We start from the raw sequence: 25,686 nt of genomic DNA, 5'->3' as shown, positions 1-25,686 counted from the left end.
AACCCAATGGTCACTCTGCAAGAGCTTCGGAGGTCCTCTATGGAGAGAGGAGAACCTTCCAGAAGGACAAGTACCTCTGCAGCGATCCGCCACTCAGGCCTGTATGGTAGAGTGGCCAGACAGAAGAGAATACTTAGTAAAAGGCACATGACAGCCTGCCTGGAGTTTGCCAAAAGGCACCTGAAGCACTTGAGAAATGAGACCATGAGAAACACAATTCTGTGGTCTGATGACGCAATGATTGAACTCTTTGGTGTGAATACCAGGCGTCATGTTTGGAGGAAACCAGGCACCACTTATCACCAGGCCAGTACCCTCCCTACAGTGAAGCATGGTGGTGGCAGCATCATCACCAGGCCAATACCATCTCTACAGTGAAGCATGGCGGTGGCATCATCATCACCAGGCCAATACCATCTCTACAGTGAAGCATGGTGGTGGCAGCATCATCACCAGGCCAATACCATCCCTACAGTGAAGCATGGTGGTGGCAGCATCCTGCTGTGGGGATGTTTTTTCAGCAGCTGGAACTGGTAGACCCCTCCCCAATACAGTTTCCGGTGTCTAATGCCTCCTCCCTCCCCTATATGGTTCCTTGGAGTCTAGTGTTCCTTCCTCCCCTTTACAGCTCCCTGGGGTCTAATGGTCCCCGTTTGCACCCCTAAACAGTTCCCTGGTGTCTAGTGATGCCCTTCCTTCCCCTATACAGTTCTCCCCTCCTCCATATTGCTTTCCTGGTGATCCTAGAGTAGGACAAACATAATGCAAAGTGGGAAAACCACATGAGGGCCACAAGTCGAAAACCAACAAGACAGCAGCCATCTTGCCAGTAGTGTATAAAGGGGGCAGCTACATTCAGTAATTATTGGCCTATTTTTAGGAGTGGGTGAAACATGTTACAGCTGCTTTATCAGGCCACACCATACTGGTGGAGAGATCGTTTTAATGATTGCCACAATGGGTCAGCAGAGGGTAGCGCCCCCATGTGGCAGTGTATCCTCTTGGTAGGTTAACTGAAACTAACTGAAATGATCTTTCTTTCCCTCAGACATGTTCACCAACGACAGAGCCAGTGTGGGAGCAAGCCTTCACTTTCTTCATCCAGGATGTCTACGCCCAACATCTCCACCTGGAGGTAACCCATACCCGACCAAATCTACCACCATACGGTGCACATATGTGCTTCCATCTCTGTCCCTGGTGCCCTCCTGTCCTATATACTGTCCCTGGTGCCCTCCTGTCCTATATACTCAGTCCTCCAGGTGCCGGTTTAAAAGCTGAGTGCAGTATAGGCCACCTAGTTCTACAGCTCAGTAGAGCCTCTTGCTTTATAGCGTGGGAAGGGACTATGGGTGGGGCACGATGTAGAGCCCTTCTGCCAGAGGGGTAAGAAAGGAAACCATGAGGTCGTCATATCTTTATTCGAGCTTCCAGGACCTCAGTACACACGCTTGGCTCTCGTGGGGTCAGCACAGTTCAGTAGGATGTAAGTTTTAGAGTATGACACCCAGAGCTTAGATACAATTCTGATTGCAGGATTCACCCAGAACTCGCTGCTACCAGTTGATGATTATAAGATGCTACTTGTCTCTGCTGTGTTTGCAGGTAAAGAACATTGACCGACAGTATGCTCTGGGCACACTGGACTTCCCGCTCCACTGTCTCCTTACCTGTGAGGACCTGACTATGAACCAGAGATTCCCGCTGGAGAACTCTGGGCCCAGTAGTTTTGTGAAGATGAAGGTTGTTCTCAGGGTGAGTGTATAATGCAGGAAAGTGATCGATTATAAAAGAAATACACATATTGTTACCCTAGGAATTTGGCTTTTTCAATCTGTATGCCACGAGGGTATATTACTGTAAGTTTTGCACACAACGTCTTAGCTAAATATCGATGGTGTACAGTGAGAAAGCTGAAAACACAAACAGAAAAAAGACTCCTTTATTTCCAAATATTGTCACCCTACATTGTACTAGGGGCATAAACTAAATGTTGCAATAACCAGGATGGATGAGCAAACAAACTTTGTGGGTGTAACCTAGTTCACACTGTTTTATTATTGTAAACCTATAATGGATGTAAATGGAGAAATAGTGCGTTTTGTTTTCTATTTTTTCCCTTATTTTACCTTTAAAATGCATAGAAAATAAAGTAGTTACTAAAAAAATAAAAAACCCCAAAAGCACAATTTGTGGTGATAAAAAACAAAACAAGATCTAGATCATTTAGGTGTGATAAGTAGCGGTAAAGTTATTGCTGAATGACTGGGAGCAGTGCTGACAGGTAAATATTGTTGTTGGGAAGTGGTTAATCTGTTTAGTTTTTGTCTGAGAATATGAAGCTACTTGGATATAGAGGTTTTTTTAGTTGTGATGTAAAAGTTCTGTGTGCTTCCAGGTTATGCACATCGAGGCTCCGGATCCTGAAAGTGTCTATGCCGGAATAAACAATATGAAAGATGGGCCGATCTCCATCCGCCGGGCAGATCAAGAGAAACCGCCTGCAAGGTCCCATAAAGTGTCCGGTGCGTCCAATGTGTCAACTGCCCAACCGCAGAGTCAGGGCCATGTTGTTCCTCAGAACAAGGTGATTCGAAGGGCGAGCTCTACTACCAGCAACGTCCAACATATAAACAAAGCCGTCTCGGAACAGAATTTACTGCAAGTGCCCCAAAGCCAGAGTGCTGAAGGCAGCACTTGTGGCTCTGCACCCCGAACCCCCAACCTCGCACATCTGCAGAGGATTGCTCCAAGCCTCATCTCACTCAACTCTCTTGCTTCCTCAGTATTTGATCTCAGTGAGGGCATCAGGTGGGTAAACGTTATATACCATTCTGATTCCATTCCATCTGGACCAAGACAATCTCTGATGATCTGTTCCCATTCTTATTTTTCAGTAGCCCTGACCTCCAGCTAGGCGAGATTAACATCTCTGTGCGATACGCATCATTGCGCCGTAGCCTCATCGTGTCAGTCAATGGATGCAGGTGAGTCCATAATGCTTGTTATTCTAAGGATCCGGGGCCCTCTAGATGGGCAGGAGCTATCTCTAGCATTCTCCAGATGGGCAGCAGCTATCACTAGCATGCTCTAGATGGGCAGCAGCAGCTATCTCTAGCATGCTCTAGATGGGCAGCAGCAGCTATCGCTGGCATGCTCTAGATGGGCAGCAGCAGCTATCTCTAGCATGCTCTAGATGGGCAGCAGCAGCTATCTCTAGCATGCTGTAGATGGGAAGTAGCAGCTATGTCTAGCATGCTCTAGATGGGCAGCAGCAGCTATGTCTAGCATGCTCTAGATGGGCAGCAGCAGCTATCTCTAGCATGCTCTAGATGGGCAGCAGCAGCTATCTCTAGCATGCTCTAGATGGGCAGCAGCAGCTATCTCTAGCATGCTCTAGATGGGCAGCAGCTATCTCTAGGATGCTCTAGATGGGCAGCAGCTATCTCTAGGATGCTCTAGGTGGGCAGCAGCTATCTCTATCATGCTCTAAGTGGGAAGCAGCTATCTCTAGCATGCTCTAGGTGGGCAGCAGCTATCTCTAGCATGCTCTAGGTGGGCAGCAGCTATCTCTAGCATGCTCTAGATGGGCAGCAGCTATCTCTAGCATGCTCTAGATGGGCAGCAGCTATCTCTAGCATGCTCTAGATGGGCAGCAGCTATCTCTAGCATGATCTAGATGGGCAGCAGCTATCTCTAGCATGCTCTAGGTGGGCAGCAGCTAACTCTAGCATGCTCTAGATGGGCAGCAGCTATCTCTAGCATGCTCTAGATGGGCAGCAGCTATCTCTAGCATGCTCTAGGTGGGCAGCAGCTATCTCTAGCATGCTCTAGATGGGCAGCAGCTATCTCTAGCATGCTCTAGATGGGCAGCAGCTATCTCTAGGATGCTCTAGATGGGCAGCAGCTATCTCTAGCATGCTCTAGATGGGCAGCAGCTATCTCTAGCATGCTCTAGATGGGCAGCAGCTATCTCTAGCATGCTCTAGATGGGCAGCAGCTATCTCTAGCATGCTCTAGATGGGCAGCAGCTATCTCTAGGATGCTCTAGATGGGCAGCAGCTATCTCTAGCATGCTCTAGATGGGCAGCAGCTATCTCTAGCATGCTCTAGATGGGCAGCAGCTATCTCTAGCATGCTCTAGATGGGCAGCAGCTATCTCTAGCATCCTCTAGATGGGCAGCAGCTACCTCTAGCATGCTCTAGATGGGCAGCAGCTACCTCTAGCATGCTCTAGATGGGCAGCAGCTACCTCTAGCATGCTCTAGATGGGCAGCAGCTATCTCTAGCATGCTCTAGATGGGCAGCAGCTATCTCTAGGATGCTCTAGATGGGCAGCAGCTATCTCTAGCATGCTCTAGATGGGCAGCAGCTATCTCTAGCATGCTCTAGATGGGCAGCAGCTATCTCTAGCATGCTCTAGATGGGCAGCAGCTACCTCTAGCATGCTCTAGATGGGCAGCAGCTACCTCTAGCATGCTCTAGATGGGCAGCAGCTACCTCTAGCATGCTCTAGATGGGCAGCAGCTACCTCTAGGATGCTCTAGATGGGCATAAACCATCAGCGTAGTGGCTCAGATTACAATCTGTGTCCTTATCACACCATACACTTCAATTCATGCCTTTTTACTTTTCCCTCACCAAGGAACTTGATCCAGTGCTCAAGTCATGGTGCGGACCCCTATGTTCGTATGTACCTGCTGCCCGACAGGAAGTGGTCAAGCCGGAAGAAGACCAGTGTCAAGAAGAAGACCCTCAATCCCATCTATAATGAAAGGTGAGGGTTTACTGATTTCATTTTATATAAAAGGCCTTGCAAGAGAGATCCCTGTGATGGAGAAGAGGAAAGAGGGTGGAACTTTCCATTATCTCTTCTGCTGCTCCCTCTATGCCCCATGCTTCTGTTGTCTCCTCTGGTGCCCCTTGTATATTACTCCCAAGCTGCCACTGACTCCTCTGTATCTTACAGGTTTGAGTTTCTGGTTTCCTTGGAAGATGCTAAGAAGCGAGCTCTGGACATCGCTGTGAAGAACCATAGACAGTTTGGATCTCAGGAGAGGAAAGAGATGGGGAAGGTGAGTTATGGATACTGAGAAGAAAATCCAGAAATGAGGGGGATATGGGGAAGATGACCAAGATATGGGTGGATATGGTAAAGGTGGCCAAGATATGGGTGGATATGGGGAAGATGGCCAAGATATGGGTGGAAATAGGGAAGGTGGCCAAGATATGGGGGAAGGTGGGAAAGACGCCCATAAATAATGGAAATGGGGAAGATGGCCAAGATAGGAGGGGTGGGGGAATATAGGGAAGCAACACAGAAATGGGTGGGATGACACAGGCATAGTTTGACACAGGTAAGGGGGCCTCGATATGGTTCTACATGTAATCATGAGGTTGGTGAAATTTAAAATAAGATTTGAGCTTCAAGGCTCATACACACGTTCAACATAATGATCAACCAAACACACGACAAGTTTACAGAATAAGTGCGTACACACACGCCAACTCACTTAAATTCTACATGTGCAACTGAATACGACAAACTGCACGACATGTCCACATTCAAAAACAACAAAGTTGTTCAAACAACTTGTACACACATTGCCAATCTGCAAGATGATAATAAAACATAACTGTTGGGCAGTTTGATCCCCGGGTGGATCTGGCAAACCACCTGTTATTAGTTGGTCATCTTGTTGTTTGCCAGCCATGCACACGACTGTCTTCCAACACACCGAGTTTAGTTGAGCAGATTGTTTGAACGTGTATACGAGCCTTATAAATTCACCAGGCCACCAGTTTTCTAAATGTGGATTGTATCAAAGTTTAGAAGGAAGAAGGGAGAAAAAAGTCGGCACTGCTGTACGCTGTCTTTATTCCAAATGGTGGTAGAACATTAGTGAAGAAAAAATGCACATACCATTGTGGTGGAGGCTGTGAGCTGGTGGTGGGTGCTGGGCACAGATTAGCCTTACTGCCGTTTCATGTTATGTATGCGCTTCTACGGAGGCTGTACCTCCTCTAAGGCCGTTTCACGTTATGTATGTGCTTCTACGGAGGCTGTACCTCCTCTAAGGCCGTTTCGCGTTATGTATGCGCTTCTACGGAGGCTGTACCTCCTCTAAGGCCGTTTCACGTTATGTATGCGCTTCAATGGAGGCTGTACCTCCTGTAAGGCCGTTTCACGTCATGTATGCGCTTCTACGGAGGCTGTACCTCCTCTAAGGCCGTTTCACGTTATATATGCGCTTCTACGGAGGCTGTACCTCCGTAGAGGCTGTACAGCCTCCGTAGAAGCGCATACATAACGTGAAACGGCAGTAAGGCTAATCTGTGCCCAGCACCCATCACCAGCTCACAGCCTCCACCACAATGGTATGTGCATTTTTTCTTCACTTGTTATAAAATGTTTTATCACCATTTGGAATAAAGACAGAGTACAGCAGTGCCGACTTTTCTCCCTTCTTCATTTGACTGCATACTTGAAGCCAGAGCACACTGACTATGCCAAAGGGTTAAAAGGAGGCTGTGTATCCTGCCACCCTCCCACATCCAAATGCAGAGATAGCTGTAGTGCCGACCTTTTCTCCATACTTTTTGCCCTCCCATTTGTTGTATCAAAGTTTCTTCCAGTCTTCTCTAATTCCACCCAATCTGGACAGAATCCCTCCTCATGCTGTCATAGGATTGGTCATTGTTGATGTTCTGGTCTCATACTGATATTTCCTCTTTTGTTGTGCAGGTCCTGCTCGATATGTCCCTGGTGGACGTGGATCAGGGGTTCACTGACTGGTAATTACATTTATTTATCCATCTAAAGCTCTTACGTTCTACTGAACCCATCTTAGGCGGTGTGTTAAATGCATGAATGTTCCCCAACCTTTACCCTATATACATGCCTGACAGCATTGCCATAGGAAGAGCCCTGCGTTTATGGTATTACCATCACTCCTGAAATGTATTGCTCCATGTCCCACCAGGCCCCGGCCGGCAGCCATGTCCCACCAGGCCCCGGCCGGCAACCATGTCCCACCAGGCCCCGGCCGGCAACCACCATGCATTTTTTCCTGGTAACCATACCGAACGTTCCAGCAATCATGACCCATTCCAGTACTAAACACTGTGTGCGTGGTCGCCAGGAAGATCTAAAGCAGTTCTTACCGCGCACCCACTGAAGCACTTTCGAAGGAGATTTTTTCCAGCATACCAGTTCAATTGGTCTGGCTGGAAATGGAACAAAATTATCAATCAGGTGGTCATGTTGCGGCATTGATCTCTGCCAAAATTGTTCATTATTATCAAATCGGCTAGATCTCAATACCAAAAATCGAGTAATGTAAGGGGCATTATAATTCCTCCACATAGCTGATAAAAGATCAGAGAACTAGTGAGGGGCCAACAAACATTCCTGACAGCAGGCAAGAGATAAGATGACTCTGTATGGGAGCTGGATAAGTGGTGGCTGCAGGTGACTCTGTATGGGAGCTGGGTAAGCAGTGGCTGCTGGAGACTGTGTATAGGAGCTGGGTAAGGGGTGGTTGCCGGTGACTCTATATGGGAGCTGGGTAAGCGGTGGCTGCCGGTGACTGTATGGGAGCTGGGTAAGTGGTGGCTGCCGGTGACTCGGTATGGGAGCTGGGTAAGCGGTGGCTGCAGGTGACTCTGTATGGGAGCTGGGTAAGCGGTGGCTGCCGGTGACTCTGTATGGGAGCTGGGTAAGCGGTGGCTACTGGTGACTCTGTATGGGAGCTGGATAAGCGGTGGCTGCCGGTGACTCTGTATGGGAGCTGGGTAAGCGGTGGCTGCCGGTGACTCTGAATGGGAGCTGGGTAAGCGGTGGCTGCCGGTGACTCTGAATGGGAGCTGGGTAAGCGGTGGCTGCCGGTGACTGTGTATGGGAGCTGGGTAAGCGGTGGCTGCCGGTGACTGTGTATGGGAGCTGGGTAAGCGGTGGCTGCCGGGTGACTCTGCTTGGGAGCTGGGTAACCATGTCCCACCAGGCCACTGCTTAATCCTGTATGGGAGCTGGGTAAGCGGTGGCTGCTGGTGACTCGGTATGGGAGCTGGGTAAGTGGTGGCTGCCAGTGACTCTGTATGGGAGCTGGGTAAGCCGTGGCTGCCGGTGACTCTGTATGGGAGCTGGGTAAGCGGTGGCTGCCGGTGACTCTGTATGGGAGCTGGGTAAGCGGTGGCTGCTGGTGACTCTGTATGGGAGCTGGGTAAGCGGTGGCTGCCGGTGACTCTGTATGGGAGCTGGGTAAGCGGTGGCTGCCGGTGACTCTGTATGGGAGCTGGGTAAGGGGTGGCTGCCGGTGACTCGGTATGGGAGCTGGGTAAGGGGTGGCTGCCGGTGACTCGGTATGGGAGCTGGGTAAGGGGTGGCTGCCGGTGACTCGGTATGGGAGCTGGGTAAGGGGTGGCTTCCGGTGACTCTGTATGGGAGCTGGGTAAGGGGTGATTCTGTATGGGAGCTGGGTAAGGGGGTGGCTGCCGGTGACTCTGTATGGGAGCTGGGTAAGCGGTGGCTGCCGGTGACTCTGTATGGGAGCTGGGTAAGGGGTGGCTGCCGGTGACTGGGTATGGGAGCTGGGTAAGCGGTGGCTGCCGGTGACTGTGTATAGGAGCTGGGTAAGCGGTGGTTGCCGGTGACTCTGTATGGGAGCTGGGTAAACGGTGACTCTGTATGGGAGCTGGGTAAGCGGTGGCTGCCGGTGACTCTGTATGGGACCTGGGTAAGCGGTGGCTGCCGGTGACCCTGTATGGGAGCTGGATAAGCAGTGGTTGCCGGTGACTGTGTATGGGAGCTGGGGAAGCGGTGGCTGCCGGTGACTGTGTATGGGAGCTGGGTAAGCGGTGGCTGCCGGTGACTGTGTATGGGAGCTGGGTAAGCGGTGGTTGCCGGTGACTGTGTATGGGAGCTGGGTAAGCGGTGGTTGCCGGTGACTGTATGGGAGCTGGGTAAGTGGTGGTTGCCGGTGACTGTATGGGAGCTGGGTAAGCGGTGGTTGCCGGTGACTGTATGGGAGCTGGGTAAGTGGTGGCTGCCGGTGACTGTGTATGGGAGCTGGGTAAGCGGTGGCTGCCGGTGACTGTATGGGAGCTGGGTAAGCGGTGGCTGCCGGTGACTGTATGGGAGCTGGGTAAGCGGTGGCTGCCGGTGACTGTATGGGAGCTGGGTAAGCGGTGGCTGCCGGTGACTGTATGGGAGCTGGGTAAGTGGTGGCTGCCGGTGACTGTGTATGGGAGCTGGGTAAGCGGTGGCTGCCGGTGACTGTGTATGGGAGCTGGGTAAGCGGTGGCTGCCGGCGACTGTGTATGGGAGCTGGGTAAGCGGTGGCTGCCGGTGACTCTGTATGGGAGCTGGGTAAGCGGTGGCTGCCGGTGACTCTGTATGGGAGCTGGGTAAGCGGTGGCTGCCGGTGACTGTATGGGAGCTGGGTAAGCGGTGGCTGCCGGTGACTCTGTATGGGAGCTGGGTAAGGGGTGGCTGCCGGTGACTGTGTATGGGAGCTGGGTAAGCGTTGGCTGCCGGTGACTGTGTATGGGAGCTGGGTAAGCGTTGGCTGCCGGTGACTCTGTATGGTAACTGGGTAAGTGGTGGCTGCCGGTTACTCTGGGAGCTGGGTAAGCGGTGGTTGCTGGTGACTCTGTATGGGAACTGGGTAAGCGGTGGCTGCTGGTGACTGTGTATGGGAGCTGGGTAAGCGGTGGCTGCCGGTGACTCTGTATGGGAGCTGGGTAAGCGGTGGCTGCCGGTGACTGTGTATGGGAGCTGGGTAAGCGGTGGCTGCCGGTGACTGTATGGAAGCTGGGTAAGCGGTGGTTGCCGGTGACTCTGTATGGGAGCTGGGTAAGCGGTGACTGTGTATGGGAGCTGGGTAAGCGGTGGCTGCCGGTGACTGTATGGGAGCTGGGTAAGGGGTGGCTGCCGGTGACTGTATGGGAGCTGGGTAAGCGGTGGCTGCCGGTGACTGGGTATGGGAGCTGGGTAAGCGGTGGTTGCCGGTGACTGTATGGGAGCTGGGTAAGTGGTGGCTGCCGGTGACTGTATGGGAGCTGGGTAAGCGGGGGCTGCCGGTGACTCTGTATGGGAGCTGGGTAAGCGGTGGTTGCCGGTGACTGTATGGGAGCTGGGTAAGTGGTGGCTGCCGGTGACTCTGGGAGCTGGGTAAGCGGTGGCTGCCGGTGACTCTGTATGGGAGCTGGGTAAGGGGTGGTTGCCGGTGACTCTGTATGGGAGCTGGGTAAGGGGTGGTTGCCGGTGACTCTGTATGGGAGCTGGGTAAGCGGTGGCTGCCGGTGACTGGGTATGGGAGCTGGGTAAGCGGTGGTTGCCGGTGACTGTATGGGAGCTGGGTAAGCGGTGGCTGCCGGTGACTGTATAGGAGCTGGGTAAGCGGTGGTTGCCGGTGACTGTATGGGAGCTGGGTAAGCGGTGGTTGCCGGTGACTGTATGGGAGCTGGGTAAGTGGTGGCTGCCGGTGACTCTGGGAGCTGGGTAAGCGGTGGCTGCCGGTGACTGTGTATGGGAGCTGGGTAAGCGGTGGCTGCCGGTGACTGTATGGGAGCTGGGTAAAAGGTGGCTGCCGGTGACTGTATGGGAGCTGGGTAAGCGGTGGCTGCCGGTGACTGTGTATGGGAGCTGGGTAAGGGGTGGTTGCCGGTGACTCTGTATGGGAGCTGGGTAAGCGGTGGCTGCCGGTGACTCTGTATGGGAGCTGGGTAAGGGGTGGTTGCCGGTGACTCTGTATGGGAGCTGGGTAAGTGGTGGCTGCCGGTGACTGGGTATGGAAGCTGGGTAAGCGGTGACTGCCGGTGACTGTGTATGGGAGCTGGGTAAGCGGTGGCTGCCGGTGACTGTGTATGGGAGCTGGGTAAGCGGTGGCTGCCGGTGACTGTGTATGGGAGCTGGGTAAGCGGTGGCTGCCGGTGACTGTATGGGACCTGGGTAAGCGGTGGCTGCCGGTGACCCTGTATGGGAGCTGGATAAGCAGTGGTTGCCGGTGACTGTGTATGGGAGCTGGGTAAGCGGTGGCTGCCGGTGACTCTGTATGGGAGCTGGGTAAGCGGTGGCTGCCGGTGACTGTGTATGGGAGCTGGGTAAGCGGTGGCTGCCGGTGATTGTATGGGACCTGGGTAAGCGGTGGCTGCCGGTGACTGTCTATGGGAGCTGGGTAAGCGGTGGCTGCCGGTGACTGTCTATGGGAGCTGGGTAAGCGGTGGCTGCCGGTGACTGTATGGGAGCTGGGTAAGCGGTGGCTGCCGGTGACTGTGTATGGGAGCTGGGTAAGCGGTGGCTGCCGGTGACTGTGTATGGGAGCTGGGTAAGCGGTGGCTGCCGGTGACCCTGTATGGGAGCTGGATAAGCAGTGGTTGCCGGTGACTGTGTATGGGAGCTGGGTAAGCGGTGGCTGCCGGTGACTGTGTATGGGAGCTGGGTAAGCGGTGGCTGCCGGTGACTGTGTATGGGAGCTGGGTAAGCGGTGGCTGCCGGTGACTGTGTATGGGACCTGGGTAAGCGGTGGCTGCCGGTGACCCTGTATGGGAGCTGGATAAGCAGTGGCTGCCGGTGACTGTGTATGGGAGCTGGGTAAGCGGTGGCTGCCGGTGACTGTGTATGGGAGCTGGGTAAGCGGTGGCTGCCGGTGACTGTGTATGGGAGCTGGGTAAGCGGTGGCTGCCGGTGACTGTGTATGGGAGCTGGGTAAGCGGTGGCTGCCGGTGACTCTGTATGGGAGCTGGGTAAGCGGTGGCTGCCGGTGACTGGGTATGGGAGCTGGGTAAGCGGTGGTTGCCGGTGACTGTATGGGAGCTGGGTAAGTGGTGGCTGCCGGTGACTGTATAGGAGCTGGGTAAGCGGTGGTTGCCGGTGACTGTATGGGAGCTGGGTAAGTGGTGGCTGCCGGTGACTCTGGGAGCTGGGTAAGCGGTGGCTGCCGGTGACTCTGTAAGGGAGCTGGGTAAGCGGTGGCTGCCGGTGACTGTATGGGAGCTGGGTAAAAGGTGGCTGCCGGTGACTGTATGGGAGCTGGGTAAGCGGTGGCTGCCGGTGACTGTGTATGGGAGCTGGGTAAGGGGTGGTTGCCGGTGACTCTGTATGGGAGCTGGGTAAGCGGTGGCTGCCGGTGACTCTGTATGGGAGCTGGGTAAGGGGTGGTTGCCGGTGACTCTGTATGGGAGCTGGGTAAGCGGTGGCTGCCGGTGACTGGGTATGGAAGCTGGGTAAGCGGTGGCTGCCGGTGACTGTGTATGGGAGCTGGGTAAGCGGTGGCTGCCGGTGACTGTGTATGGGAGCTGGGTAAGCGGTGGCTGCCGGTGACTGTGTATGGGAGCTGGGTAAGCGGTGGCTGCCGGTGACTGTATGGGACCTGGGTAAGCGGTGGCTGCCGGTGACCCTGTATGGGAGCTGGATAAGCAGTGGTTGCCGGTGACCGTGTATGGGAGCTGGGTAAGCGGTGGCTGCCGGTGACTCTGTATGGGAGCTGGGTAAGCGGTGGCTGCCGGTGACTGTGTATGGGAGCTGGGTAAGCGGTGGCTGCCGGTGACTGTATGGGACCTGGGTAAGCGGTGGCTGCCGGTGACTGTCTATGGGAGCTGGGTAAGCGGTGGCTGCCGGTGACTGTATGGGAGCTGGGTAAGCGGTGGTTGCCGGTGACTGTGTATGGGAGCTGGGTAAGCGGTGGCTGCCGGTGACTGTGTATGGGAGCTGGGTAAGCGGTGGCTGCGGGTGAATGTGTATGGGAGCTGGGTAAGCGGTGGCTGCCGGTGACTGTGTATGGGACCTGGGTAAGCGGTGGCTGCCGGTGACCCTGTATGGGAGCTGGATAAGCAGTGGCTGCCGGTGACTGTGTATGGGAGCTGGGTAAGCGGTGGCTGCCGGTGACTGTGTATGGGAGCTGGGTAAGCGGTGGCTGCCGGTGACTGTGTATGGGAGCTGGGTAAGCGGTGGCTGCCGGTGACTGTGTATGGGAGCTGGGTAAGCGGTGGCTGCCGGTGACTCTGTATGGGAGCTGGGTAAGCGGTGGCTGCCGGTGACTGGGTATGGGAGCTGGGTAAGCGGTGGTTGCCGGTGACTGTATGGGAGCTGGGTAAGTGGTGGCTGCCGGTGACTGTATAGGAGCTGGGTAAGCGGTGGTTGCCGGTGACTGTATGGGAGCTGGGTAAGTGGTGGCTGCCGGTGACTCTGGGAGCTGGGTAAGCGGTGGCTGCCGGTGACTCTGTAAGGGAGCTGGGTAAGCGGTGGCTGCCGGTGACTGTATGGGAGCTGGGTAAAAGGTGGCTGCCGGTGACTGTATGGGAGCTGGGTAAGCGGTGGCTGCCGGTGACTGTGTATGGGAGCTGGGTAAGGGGTGGTTGCCGGTGACTCTGTATGGGAGCTGGGTAAGCGGTGGCTGCCGGTGACTCTGTATGGGAGCTGGGTAAGGGGTGGTTGCCGGTGACTCTGTATGGGAGCTGGGTAAGCGGTGGCTGCCGGTGACTGGGTATGGAAGCTGGGTAAGCGGTGGCTGCCGGTGACTGTGTATGGGAGCTGGGTAAGCGGTGGCTGCCGGTGACTGTGTATGGGAGCTGGGTAAGCGGTGGCTGCCGGTGACTGTGTATGGGAGCTGGGTAAGCGGTGGCTGCCGGTGACTGTATGGGACCTGGGTAAGCGGTGGCTGCCGGTGACCCTGTATGTGAGCTGGATAAGCGGTGGTTACCGGTGACCGTGTATGGGAGCTGGGTAAGCGGTGGCTGCCGGTGACTCTGTATGGGAGCTGGGTAAGCGGTGGCTGCCGGTGACTGTGTATGGGAGCTGGGTAAGCGGTGGCTGCCGGTGACTGTATGGGACCTGGGTAAGCGGTGGCTGCCGGTGACTGTCTATGGGAGCTGGGTAAGCGGTGGCTGCTGGTGACCCTGTATGGGAGCTGGATAAGCGGTGGCTGCCGGTGACTGTATGGGAGCTGGGTAAGCGGTGGCTGCCGGTGACTGTGTATGGGAGCTGGGTAAGCGGGGGCTGCCGGTGACTCTGTATGGTAGCTGGGTAAGCGGTGGCTGCCGGTGACTCTGTATGGGAGCTGGGTAAGGGGTGGTTGCAGGTGACTCTGTATGGGAGCTGGGTAAGCGAAGGCTGCTGGTGACTGTATGGGAGCTGGATAAGCAGTGGTTGCCGGTGACCGTGTATGGGAGCTGGGTAAGCGGTGGCTGCCGGTGACTCTGTATGGGAGCTGGGTAAGCGGTGGCTGTCGGTGACTCTGAATGGGAGCTGGGTAAGTGGTGGCTGCCGGTGACTGTATGGGAGCTGGGTAAGGGGTGGTTGCAGGTGACTCTGTATGGGAGCTGGGTAAGTGGTGGCTGCTGGTGACCCTGTATGGGAGCTGGATAAGCGGTGGCTGCCGGTGACTGTATGGGAGCTGGGTAAGCGGTGGCTGCCGGTGACTCTGTATGGGAGCTGGGTAAGCGGTGGCTGCCGGTGACTCTGTATGGGAGCTGGGTAAGCGGTGGCTGCTGGTGACTGTATGGGAGCTGGATAAGCAGTGGTTGCCGGTGACTCTGTATGGGAGCTGGGTAAGCGGTGGCTGCCGGTGACTCTGTATGGGAGCTGGGTAAGCGGTGGCTGCTGGTGACTGTATGGGAGCTGGGTAAGCGGTGGCTGCCGGTGACTCTGTATGGTAGCTGGGTAAGCGGTGGCTGCCGGTGACTGTGTATGGGAGCTGGGTAAGCGGTGGCTGCCGGTGACTCTGTATGGGAGCTGGGTAAGCGGTGGCTGCCGGTGACTCTGTATGGTAGCTGGGTAAGCGGTGGCTGCCGGTGACTCTGTATGGTAGCTGGGTAAGCGGTGGCTGCCGGTGACTGTGTATGGGAGCTGGGTAAGCGGTGGCTGCCGGTGACTCTGTATGGGAGCTGGGTAAGCGGTGGCTGCTGGTGACTGTATGGGAGCTGGATAAGCGGTGGCTGCCGGTGACTCTGTATGGGAGCTGGGTAAGCGGTGGCTGCTGGTGACTGTATGGGAGCTGGGTAAGCGGTGGTTGCCGGTGACTCTGTATGGGAGCTGGGTAAGCGGTGGCTGCCGGTGACTCTGTATGGGAGCTGGGTAAGCGGTTGTTGCCGGTGACTGTATGGGAGCTGGGTAAGCGGTGGTTGCCGGTGACTGTATGGGAGCTGGGTAAGCGGTGGCTGCCGGTGACTGTGTATGGGAGCTGGGTAAGCGGTGGCTGCCGGTGACTGTATGGGAGTTGGGTAAGCAGTGGCTGCCGGTGACTGTATGGGAGCTGGGTAAGGGGTGGTTGCCGGTGACTGTATGGGAGCTGGGTAAGGGGTGGTTGCCGGTGACTCTGTATGGGAGCTGGGTAAGCGGTGGCTGCCGGTGACTGTATGGGACCTGGGTAAGCGGTGGCTGCCGGTGACCCTGTATGGGAGCTGGGTAAGCGGTGGCTGCCGGTGACCCTGTATGGGACCTGGGTAAGCGGTGGCTGCCGGTGACTGTGTATGGGAGCTGGGTAAGCGGTGGCTGCCGGTGACTGTCTATGGGAGCTGGGTAAGCGGTGGCTGCCGGTGACTGTATGGGAGCTGGGTAAGCGGTGGCTGCCGGTGACTGTGTATGGGAGCTGGGTAAGCGGTGGCTGCCGGTGACTGTGTATGGGAGCTGGGTAAGCGGTGGCTGCCGGTGACTGTATGGGACCTGGGTAAGCGGTGGCTGCCGGTGACTGTGTATGGGAGCTGGGTAAGCGTTGGCTGCCGGTGACTGTCTATGGGAGCTGGGTAAGCGGTGGCTGCCGGTGACTGTGTATGGGAGCTGGGTAAGCGGTGGCTGCCGGTGACTGTATGGGAGCTGGATAAGCAGTGGTTGCCGGTGACTCTGTATGGGAGCTGGGTAAGCGGTGGCTGCCGGTGACTGTGTATGGGAGCTGGGTAAGCGGTGGCTGCCGGTGACTGTGTATGGGAGCTGGGTAAGTGGTGGCTGCTGGTGACCCTGTGTGGGAGCTGGGTAAGCGGTAGCTGCTGGTGACTCTGTATGGGAGCTGGGTAAGCGGTGGCTGCCGGTGACTCTGTATGGGAGCTGGGTAAGCGGTGGTTGCCGGTGACTGTATGGGAGCTGGGTAAGTGGTGGCTGCTGGTGACCCTGTATGGGAGCTGGATAAGCGGTGGCTGCCGGTGACTGTATGGGAGCTGGATAAGCAGTGGTTGCCGGTGACTCTGTATGGGAGCTGGGTAAGCGGTGGCTGGTGACTGTATGGGAGCTGGATAAGCAGTGGTTGCCGGTGACTCTGTATGGGAGCTGGGTAAGCGGTGGCTGCAGGTGACTGTGTATGGGAGCTGGATAAGCGGTGGCTGCCGGTGACTGTATGGGAGCTGGGTAAGCGGTGGCTGCCGGTGACTGTATGGGAGCTGGGTAAGTGGTGGTTGCCGGTGACTGTATGGGAGCTGGGTAAGCGGTGGCTGCCGGTGACTGTGTATGGGAGCTGGGTAAGCGGTGGCTGCCGGTGACTGTATGGGAGCTGGGTAAGCGGTGGCTGCCGGTGACTGTGTATGGGAGCTGGGTAAGCGGTGGCTGCCGGTGACTGTGTATGGGAGCTGGGTAAGCGGTGGCTGCCGGTGACTGTGTATGGGAGCTGGGTAAGTGGTGGCTGCCGGTGACTGTGTATGGGAGCTGGGTAAGCGGTGGCTGCCGGTGACTGTGTATGGGAGCTGGGTAAGCGGGGGCTGCCGGTGACTCTGTATGGTAGCTGGGTAAGCGGTGGCTGCCGGTGACTCTGTATGGGAGCTGGGTAAGGGGTGGTTGCAGGTGACTCTGTATGGGAGCTGGGTAAGCGGTGGCTGCCGGTGACTGTGTATGGGAGCTGGGTAAGCGGTGGCTGCCGGTGACTGTGTATGGGAGCTGGGTAAGCGGTGGCTGCTGGTGACTGTATGGGAGCTGGATAAGCAGTGGTTGCCGGTGACTCTGTATGGGAGCTGGGTAAGCGGTGGCTGCCGGTGACTCTGTATGGGAGCTGGGTAAGCGGTGGCTGCTGGTGACTGTATGGGAGCTGGATAAGCAGTGGTTGCCGGTGACTCGGTATGGGAGCTGGGTAAGCGGTGGCTGCCGGTGACTCTGTATGGTAGCTGGGTAAGCGGTGGCTGCCGGTGACTCTGTATGGGAGCTGGGTAAGCGGTGGCTGCCGGTGACTCTGTATGGGAGCTGGGTAAGCGGTGGCTGCTGGTGACTGTATGGGAGCTGGATAAGCAGTGGTTGCCGGTGACTCTGTATGGGAGCTGGGTAAGCGGTGGCTGCCGGTGACTCTGTATGGTAGCTGGGTAAGCGGTGGCTGCCGGTGACTCTGCATGGGAGCTGGGTAAGCGGTGGCTGCTGGTGACTGTATGGGAGCTGGATAAGCAGTGGTTGCCGGTGACTCTGTATGGGAGCTGGGTAAGCGGTGGCTGCTGGTGACTCTGTATGGGAGCTGGGTAAGCGGTGGCTGCTGGTGACTGTATGGGAGCTGGGTAAGCGGTGGCTGCCGGTGACTCTGTATGGTAGCTGGGTAAGCGGTGGCTGCCGGTGACTGTGTATGGGAGCTGGGTAAGCGGTGGCTGCCGGTGACTCTGTATGGGAGCTGGGTAAGCGGTGGCTGCCGGTGACTCTGTATGGTAGCTGGGTAAGCGGTGGCTGCCGGTGACTCTGTATGGGAGCTGGGTAAGCGGTGGCTGCTGGTGACTGTATGGGAGCTGGATAAGCGGTGGCTGCCGGTGACTCTGTATGGGAGCTGGGTAAGCGGTGGCTGCTGGTGACTGTATGGGAGCTGGATAAGCGGTGGCTGCCGGTGACTCTGTATGGGAGCTGGGTAAGCGGTGGCTGCTGGTGACTGTATGGGAGCTGGGTAAGCGGTGGTTGCCGGTGACTCTGTATGGGAGCTGGGTAAGCGGTGGTTGCCGGTGACTCTGTATGGGAGCTGGGTAAGCGGTGGCTGCCGGTGACTCTGTATGGGAGCTGGGTAAGCGGTGGTTGCCGGTGACTGTATGGGAGCTGGGTAAGCGGTGGTTGCCGGTGACTCTGTATGGGAGCTGGGTAAGCGGTGGCTGCCGGTGACTCTGTATGGGAGCTGGGTAAGCGGTGGTTGCCGGTGACTGTATGGGAGCTGGGTAAGCGGTGGTTGCCGGTGACTGTATGGGAGCTGGGTAAGCGGTGGCTGCCGGTGACTGTGTATGGGAGCTGGGTAAGCGGTGGCTGCCGGTGACTGTGTATGGGAGCTGGGTAAGCGGTGGCTGCTGGTGACTGTATGGGAGCTGGGTAAGCGGTGGCTGCCGGTGACTGTGTATGGGAGCTGGGTAAGCGGTGGTTGCCGGTGACTGTATGGGAGCTGGGTAAGCGGTGGTTGCCGGTGACTGTATGGGACCTGGGTAAGCGGTGGTTGCCGGTGACTGTATGGGAGTTGGGTAAGCGGTGGTTGCCGGTGACTGTGTATGGGAGCTGGGTAAGCGGTGGCTGCCGGTGACTGTATGGGAGCTGGGTAAGCGGTGGCTGCCGGTGACTGTATGGGAGCTGGGTAAGCGGTGGCTGCCGGTGACTGTGTATGGGAGCTGGGTAAGCGGTGGCTGCCGGTGACTCTGTATGGGAGCTGGGTAAGCGGTGGCTGCCGGTGACTGTGTATGGGAGCTGGGTAAGGGGTGGCTGCTGGTGACTCTGTATGGGAGCTGGGTAAGCGGTGGCTGCCGGTGACTGTATGGGAGCTGGGTAAGTGGTGGTTGCCGGTGACTGTATGGGAGCTGGGTAAACGGTGGCTGCCGGTGACTCTGTATGGGAGCTGGGTAAGGGGTGGCTGCTGGTGACTCTGTATGGGAGCTGGGTAAGGGGTGGCTGCCGGTGACTGTGTATGGGAGCTGGGTAAGCGGTGGCTGCCGGTGACTCTGTATGGGAGCTGGGTAAGCGGTGGCTGCCGGTGACTGTGTATGGGAGCTGGGTAAGGGGTGGCTGCTGGTGACTCTGTATGGGAGCTGGGTAAGCGGTGGCTGCCGGTGACTGTGTATGGGAGCTGGGTAAGGGGTGGCTGCTGGTGACTCTGTATGGGAGCTGGGTAAGCGGTGGCTGCCGGTGACTGTATGGGAGCTGGGTAAGTGGTGGTTGCCGGTGACTGTATGGGAGCTGGGTAAGCGGTGGCTGCCGGTGACTCTGTATGGGAGCTGGGTAAGGGGTGGCTGCCGGTGACTGTGTATGGGAGCTGGGTAAGCGGTGGCTGCCGGTGACTGTGTATGGGAGCTGGGTAAGTGGTGGCTGCTGGTGACCCTGTGTGGGAGCTGGGTAAGCGGTGGCTGCTGGTGACTCTGATTGGGAGCTGGATAAGCGGTGGCTGCCGGTGACTGTCTATGGGAGCTGGGTAAGTGGTGGCTGCCGGTGACTCTGTATGGGAGCTGGGTAAGTGGTGGCTGCTGGTGACCCTGTATGGGAGCTGGATAAGCAGTGGTTGCCGGTGACTCTGTATGGGAGCTGGGTAAGCGGTGGCTGCAGGTGACTGTGTATGGGAGCTGGATAAGCGGTGGCTGCCGGTGACTGTGTATGGGAGCTGGATAAGCGGTGGCTGCCGGTGACTGTATGGGAGCTGGGTAAGGGGTGGCTGCCGGTGACTGTGTATGGGAGCTGGGTAAGCGGTGGCTGCCGGTGACTGTATGGGAGCTGGGTAAGCGGTGGCTGCCGGTGACTGTGTATGGGAGCTGGGTAAGCGGTGGCTGCCGGTGACTGTATGGGAGCTGGGTAAGCGGTGGCTGCCAGTGACTGTATGGGAGCTGGGTAAGTGGTGGTTGCCGGTGACTGTATGGGAGCTGGGTAAGCGGTGGCTGCCGGTGACTGTGTATGGGAGCTGGGTAAGCGGTGGCTGCCGGTGACTGTATGGGAGCTGGGTAAGCGGTGGCTGCCGGTGACTCTGTATGGGAGCTGGGTAAGCGGTGGCTGCCGGTGACTGTATGGGAGCTGGGTAAGCGGTGGCTGCCGGTGACTCTGTATGGGAGCTGGGTAAGCGGTGGCTGCCGGTGACTGTGTATGGGAGCTGGGTAAGCGGTGGCTGCCGGTGACTCTGTATGGTAGCTGGGTAAGTGGTGGCTGCCGGTGACTCTGTATGGGAGCTGGGTAAGCGGTGGCTGCCGGTGACTCTGTATGGGAGCTGGGTAAGCGGTGGCTGCTGGTGACTGTATGGGAGCTGGATAAGCAGTGGTTGCCGGTGACTCTGTATGGGAGCTGGGTAAGCGGTGGCTGCCGGTGACTCTGTATGGTAGCTGGGTAAGCGGTGGCTGCCGGTGACTCTGTATGGGAGCTGGGTAAGCGGTGGCTGCTGGTGACTGTATGGGAGCTGGATAAGCAGTGGCTGCCGGTGACTCTGTATGGGAGCTGGGTAAGCGGTGGCTGCTGGTGACTGTATGGGAGCTGGGTAAGCGGTGGCTGCCAGTGACTCTGTATGGTAGCTGGGTAAGCGGTGGCTGCCGGTGACTGTGTATGGGAGCTGGGTAAGCGGTGGCTGCCGGTGACTCTGTATGGGAGCTGGGTAAGCGGTGGCTGCAGGTGACTGTGTATGGGAGCTGGATAAGCGGTGGCTGCCGGTGACTGTGTATGGGAGCTGGATAAGCGGTGGCTGCCGGTGACTGTATGGGAGCTGGGTAAGGGGTGGCTGCCGGTGACTGTGTATGGGAGCTGGGTAAGCGGTGGCTGCCGGTGACTGTGTATGGGAGCTGGGTAAGCGGTGGCTGCCGGTGACTGTGTATGGGAGCTGGGTAAGCGGTGGCTGCCGGTGACTGTATGGGAGCTGGGTAAGCGGTGGCTGCCGGTGACTGTATGGGAGCTGGGTAAGTGGTGGTTGCCGGTGACTGTATGGGAGCTGGGTAAGCGGTGGCTGCCGGTGACTGTGTATGGGAGCTGGGTAAGCGGTGGCTGCCGGTGACTGTATGGGAGCTGGGTAAGCGGTGGCTGCCGGTGACTCTGTATGGGAGCTGGGTAAGCGGTGGCTGCCGGTGACTGTATGGGAGCTGGGTAAGCGGTGGCTGCCGGTGACTCTGTATGGGAGCTGGGTAAGCGGTGGCTGCCGGTGACTGTGTATGGGAGCTGGGTAAGCGGTGGCTGCCGGTGACTCTGTATGGTAGCTGGGTAAGTGGTGGCTGCCGGTGACTCTGTATGGGAGCTGGGTAAGCGGTGGCTGCCGGTGACTCTGTATGGGAGCTGGGTAAGCGGTGGCTGCTGGTGACTGTATGGGAGCTGGATAAGCAGTGGTTGCCGGTGACTCTGTATGGGAGCTGGGTAAGCGGTGGCTGCCGGTGACTCTGTATGGTAGCTGGGTAAGCGGTGGCTGCCGGTGACTCTGTATGGGAGCTGGGTAAGCGGTGGCTGCTGGTGACTGTATGGGAGCTGGATAAGCAGTGGCTGCCGGTGACTCTGTATGGGAGCTGGGTAAGCGGTGGCTGCTGGTGACTGTATGGGAGCTGGGTAAGCGGTGGCTGCCAGTGACTCTGTATGGTAGCTGGGTAAGCGGTGGCTGCCGGTGACTGTGTATGGGAGCTGGGTAAGCGGTGGCTGCCGGTGACTCTGTATGGGAGCTGGGTAAGCGGTGGCTGCCGGTGACTCTGTATGGTAGCTGGGTAAGCGGTGGCTGCCGGTGACTCTGTATGGTAGCTGGGTAAGCGGTGGCTGCCGGTGACTCTGTATGGTAGCTGGGTAAGCGGTGGCTGCCGGTGACTCTGTATGGGAGCTAAGCGGTGGCTGCTGGTGACTGTATGGGAGCTGGATAAGCGGTGGCTGCCGGTGACTCTGTATGGGAGCTGGGTAAGCGGTGGCTGCCGGTGACTGTATGGGAGCTGGGTAAGCGGTGGTTGCCGGTGACTCTGTATGGGAGCTGGGTAAGCGGTGGCTGCCGGTGACTCTGTATGGGAGCTGGGTAAGCGGTGGTTGCCGGTGACTGTATGGGAGCTGGGTAAGCGGTGGTTGCCGGTGACTGTATGGGAGCTGGGTAAGCGGTGGCTGCCGGTGACTGTGTATGGGAGCTGGGTAAGCGGTGGCTGCTGGTGACTGTATGGGAGCTGGGTAAGCGGTGGCTGCCGGTGACTGTGTATGGGAGCTGGGTAAGCGGTGGCTGTGGGTGAAACACTTGATATAATCGCAGACGTATAATGAGCTCACCGTGACCCTTCTGTCTAGCCCCTCCCCCTGGCTGTTCTCCTCCAATCATCTCTCTCTCTCTCTTTCAGGTTTGAACTGACCAGCACGGGACAGCCGAAATCATGATGGACTGGCGACGCCCCTTGCTTTACCGCTGCTGTAAATATGTAGATTTGTAATTATAATTTGCAGAAAGCTTTCCCTGGATCTATTTTATTCTGTTGCTGTGAGACGGAAACGGTAAATATTTATTACACAATGTAAATTGTATGATATATAAATACACGGACCACCAATCTGTCTCCGGAGATCGGATCTTCATCGTCTGCTTCTGATTTATTTATTAATTCCAGCACATGATGTTATTTATTTCCTTATCACTGAATTAAGCGTTCTGCACTGTCCGTAATAATAAAATTATTTTCATTTTATGTGAGCGGATTGTTCTGTTTTATGTGAATATGGAGAGGGTATTGGATTTATATTGGATTTTATGGTATTATTGATGCACTGGGGCATTTTTAACCACCTCCCCACCACAGTTTTGTTTCCCGTTAAAAACCAGAGGAATTTTCACATTACTCTCCTCCCATTCATTTGTCAATAACTTTATAGTTACTTATCACACTGAAATGATCTGTAAATATTTTTTTTTTTTTTCACAACAAATTAGGCTTTCTTTAGGTGGTACTTTTTGCTAAGAATTTTTTTTTAAATGCATTTTAAAGGGAATAAGAAAAAAAAAATTCTTAGTTTTCAGCCTTTATAGTTTTAAAAATAAAATGTGCTTCAATAGATAAAGCCTGTATGTTTTATTTGCCCATTTGTCCTGGTTATTACAATGTTTAAATTCTGTCTCTGGTACAATCTTTGGCGATAATATTTTATCTGGAAAAAGTGTATTTTTTTCAGTTTTGTGATTTTTGATACTATATCAATAATTACGAGTCTTTATTTGCAAAGACACAAGTAATATACCCTCACAACACACGTATTCAAAAGTATTTTTTTTTTTTTAAATGGCGTCTTTTTGTGTGTGTTTTATTTTGGTGACTATAGGGTAGGGGGTGTAAGAGGTTAAAAATGTATCAAAAAATGTATGTAATTCTATATAAAAAAGTGTATGTGGGTGCATTTTTACTTTTTGGCCACAAGATGGTGCTACACTTAACGGCCGAGTAGCGTAAGCAGTAAGAAAAATAGTGTGTACGCCGCTGCAACCCACCAATCCTAATGACAATGCACGACCAGGTCACCAAGGTCCACGTGAAAGTACAAAAGCAAAAGGTCCTGTAAGCAGTACATGGAAGTGTTATGTGTAGCAGTGTTTACTTTCGTTTTGTTCACTACTTTTCGCCTTTTGGACGTTGCCATTACATCCAAAAGGCTGCTGCTGCTCTGTTGCATGTGGCTGTGTGCTCCCGTGCCGCCGCTTGTTATCCCAGAGATCAATGAATGGGAACACAGTTCCCATTCATTGATCAAAGTCCCCGTTAGAAAAACTGACAGACTTCTTTCAGAAGCCCCGATCTTTCCAAAGAAAAAAAAAAAAAAAGTTTCACATCCTCCATTCACTTCCTGTAAGTGAGAGAGCTCGCTGAGGCCTGGGGCAAACCAAAACCCGCTAGCGGTTTTTGAAACGCTTTTTCTTATTTTTATGAAGCATTTCACCTAGCGTTTTGCGTCTTTGGGTAGCGTCTTTGGTGTAGTAGATTTCATATATTGTTACAGTAAAGCTGTTACTGAACAGCTTCTGTAACAAAAACGCCTGCAAAACCGCTCTGAACTGCCGTTTTTTCAGAGCGGTTTGCGTTTTTCTTTACATTGGAGGCAGAAACACCTCCGCAATCCAAAAAATGCCTCACCCCGGGAGTATGCTGTCACAGGATTGCCTTCCAATCGGTTTCAGCACACAGACCATGCAAGCTGTGGTCGCGATCAGTGTGCAGAAACCACTGGAACTTGGGCAGCAGACCGACTAGAAGGGGAGCCTGTGGGTTACGGTAATTACAAATTACACACTATTTCAGGGTATAACTGCCACCACCTGTTTCCTGAGACAGAGGAACTCACTGACTGTCTTAGCCTAGATCTACAAATAAAACGGTTAAACACACACTATTCTGTCTAGCTAGCAACAACACAATTGTCTATGTATCTTCAGAGACTCGGGTTCAGTTTCTGTGTATGCTGAATAATAGGGTAGCGGAAAAAACAAACTGACGTTAGCGTTGGTTTATTGAAAAGCAATATAAACAATATACAGAAAATCATTAAAATCAACAATTATGGAAACATTAATAGCCAGTATGAAAATGAAAAAAGGAGAAAATACTTAGGGTTTGTGGAAATATGTCCGTTCTGGGAAAACTTGTAAAGTTCCTTGTTTCAGTTCAGTTCGAAGTCCAAACAAACCAGTTGCCAGCATGTCCTCAAGCTGGCAAGTATATAATCAGGATGATGTTCAAAGTGGAGGACACTGAGTTTGGCTCCCCTGCCATTCTTATGCCCCTGATCCAGTAGGAGGGAGTGAGGGCGGGAGCCACACACCCCCTTAGAATATGAGATGAGTCCTTCCCTTGTCCTGGAGACCAGAAATCATATATAACCATATATGGGCTCTATCTCACAGAACCGTACAGGTCAGGGCAGATTTACTAACATTTTCAGATTTGTCCCGATTTACCCAGCGCCCTGATACCAGACATGGTGGGTGGGACTCCTGTGGTATCATCAGGGCACTTTCGAACTGCCTAACTGGCAGTCTTTACCTCAGAATGTTCTGAAACTTCCTCAGAACCAGCGCCAGACAGGGCCCAACATGCTCTGTTAGTTTGGAGGGTCTGCTAGCCTGGCAATACAGGAAATATGACACATATAGCAGTTTATGGAATATGATATACATCTGTGATTTACAGCAGGTCATTCCCAGGCGAAGCCTCTTTTGAAGCTTGGGGGCAGCAAGCTAAGTGTCAGCTCTCCTGCTGGGATTGTAGCCAGAGAGTCTGACTTTTTCCCAAATAAATTGGTTCTGCCATGCTGCTTATGAACTTCATCTGATGGATGGGCCATTAGCACAGCTGGGGGGCCGGGGACACTCTGCAGCAGGCTCCTGTCTTTTGGTGGAAGGAAGGAGAAAAAAAGTCTTTTAAACTAAGAAATGTCAGTTTCTGATCGCTTGCCAGGACTGCGCAAATCTGACCAGGAAATCAGAAAAATCGACTGCAAATCTTCCAGATTCGCCTACGTTTCTCACGGCTATTCCGTGACATATGCAATTTAGCAAAAAGCCTCCCGCTCTGGTGTGAACCACCCCATTGAGATACATTGACCAAGCGTATCCGCAAGCGGCTGCAAAAACGCAGAAAAACCCGCTCTGTGTGCACCAGCCCTTACAGGACCAAAAATTGTTGACTGTGGCCAAATAGTAAAATTACATCTACATTTTTTTTTTTTTTTTAAATAAATACAATTTTACATTTCAAATTAACTGTTTACCCCCCACACTCAAAAAAATACCCAAATAAATGTTTTTAATTAAAAAAAAAAACCACAACAAAACTAAGTTACCTAAGGGTCTGAACTTTTTTTAATATGCA

At 54.7% G+C, this 25,686-nt stretch overlaps 1 protein-coding gene across 4 annotated transcripts in view; it reads left to right on the top strand.

Annotated features, from left to right (window-relative positions):
• Nucleotides 1–22,518, top strand: part of ESYT3 (extended synaptotagmin 3) — a 112,140-nt gene extending 89,622 nt beyond the window's left edge. For 2 of the 4 annotated variants that reach the window (XM_068246322.1, XM_068246320.1), the window contains 8 exons: nt 1,049–1,135; nt 1,606–1,755; nt 2,399–2,811; nt 2,898–2,987; nt 4,646–4,777; nt 4,970–5,075; nt 6,746–6,795; nt 22,177–22,518. In XM_068246322.1, the coding sequence (XP_068102423.1) occupies nt 1,049–1,135; nt 1,606–1,755; nt 2,399–2,811; nt 2,898–2,987; nt 4,646–4,777; nt 4,970–5,075; nt 6,746–6,795; nt 22,177–22,213 (1,065 nt within the window). In that variant the 3' untranslated portion in view covers nt 22,214–22,518. Of the gene's footprint in view, nt 1–1,048; nt 1,136–1,605; nt 1,756–2,398; nt 2,812–2,897; nt 2,988–4,645; nt 4,778–4,969; nt 5,076–6,745; nt 6,800–22,176 lie in introns of those variants that run through there. The other 2 variants (XM_068246321.1, XM_068246324.1) reach the window with 2 other exon arrangements.
• The last annotated feature ends 3,168 nt before the right edge of the window (nt 22,519–25,686 follow it).

The sequence above is a fragment of the Hyperolius riggenbachi genome, chromosome 7 (assembly GCF_040937935.1).
Source record: "Hyperolius riggenbachi isolate aHypRig1 chromosome 7, aHypRig1.pri, whole genome shotgun sequence".
Lineage (NCBI taxonomy): Eukaryota > Metazoa > Chordata > Amphibia > Anura > Hyperoliidae > Hyperolius > Hyperolius riggenbachi.
This window is presented reverse-complemented; position numbering and strand designations above follow the sequence as displayed.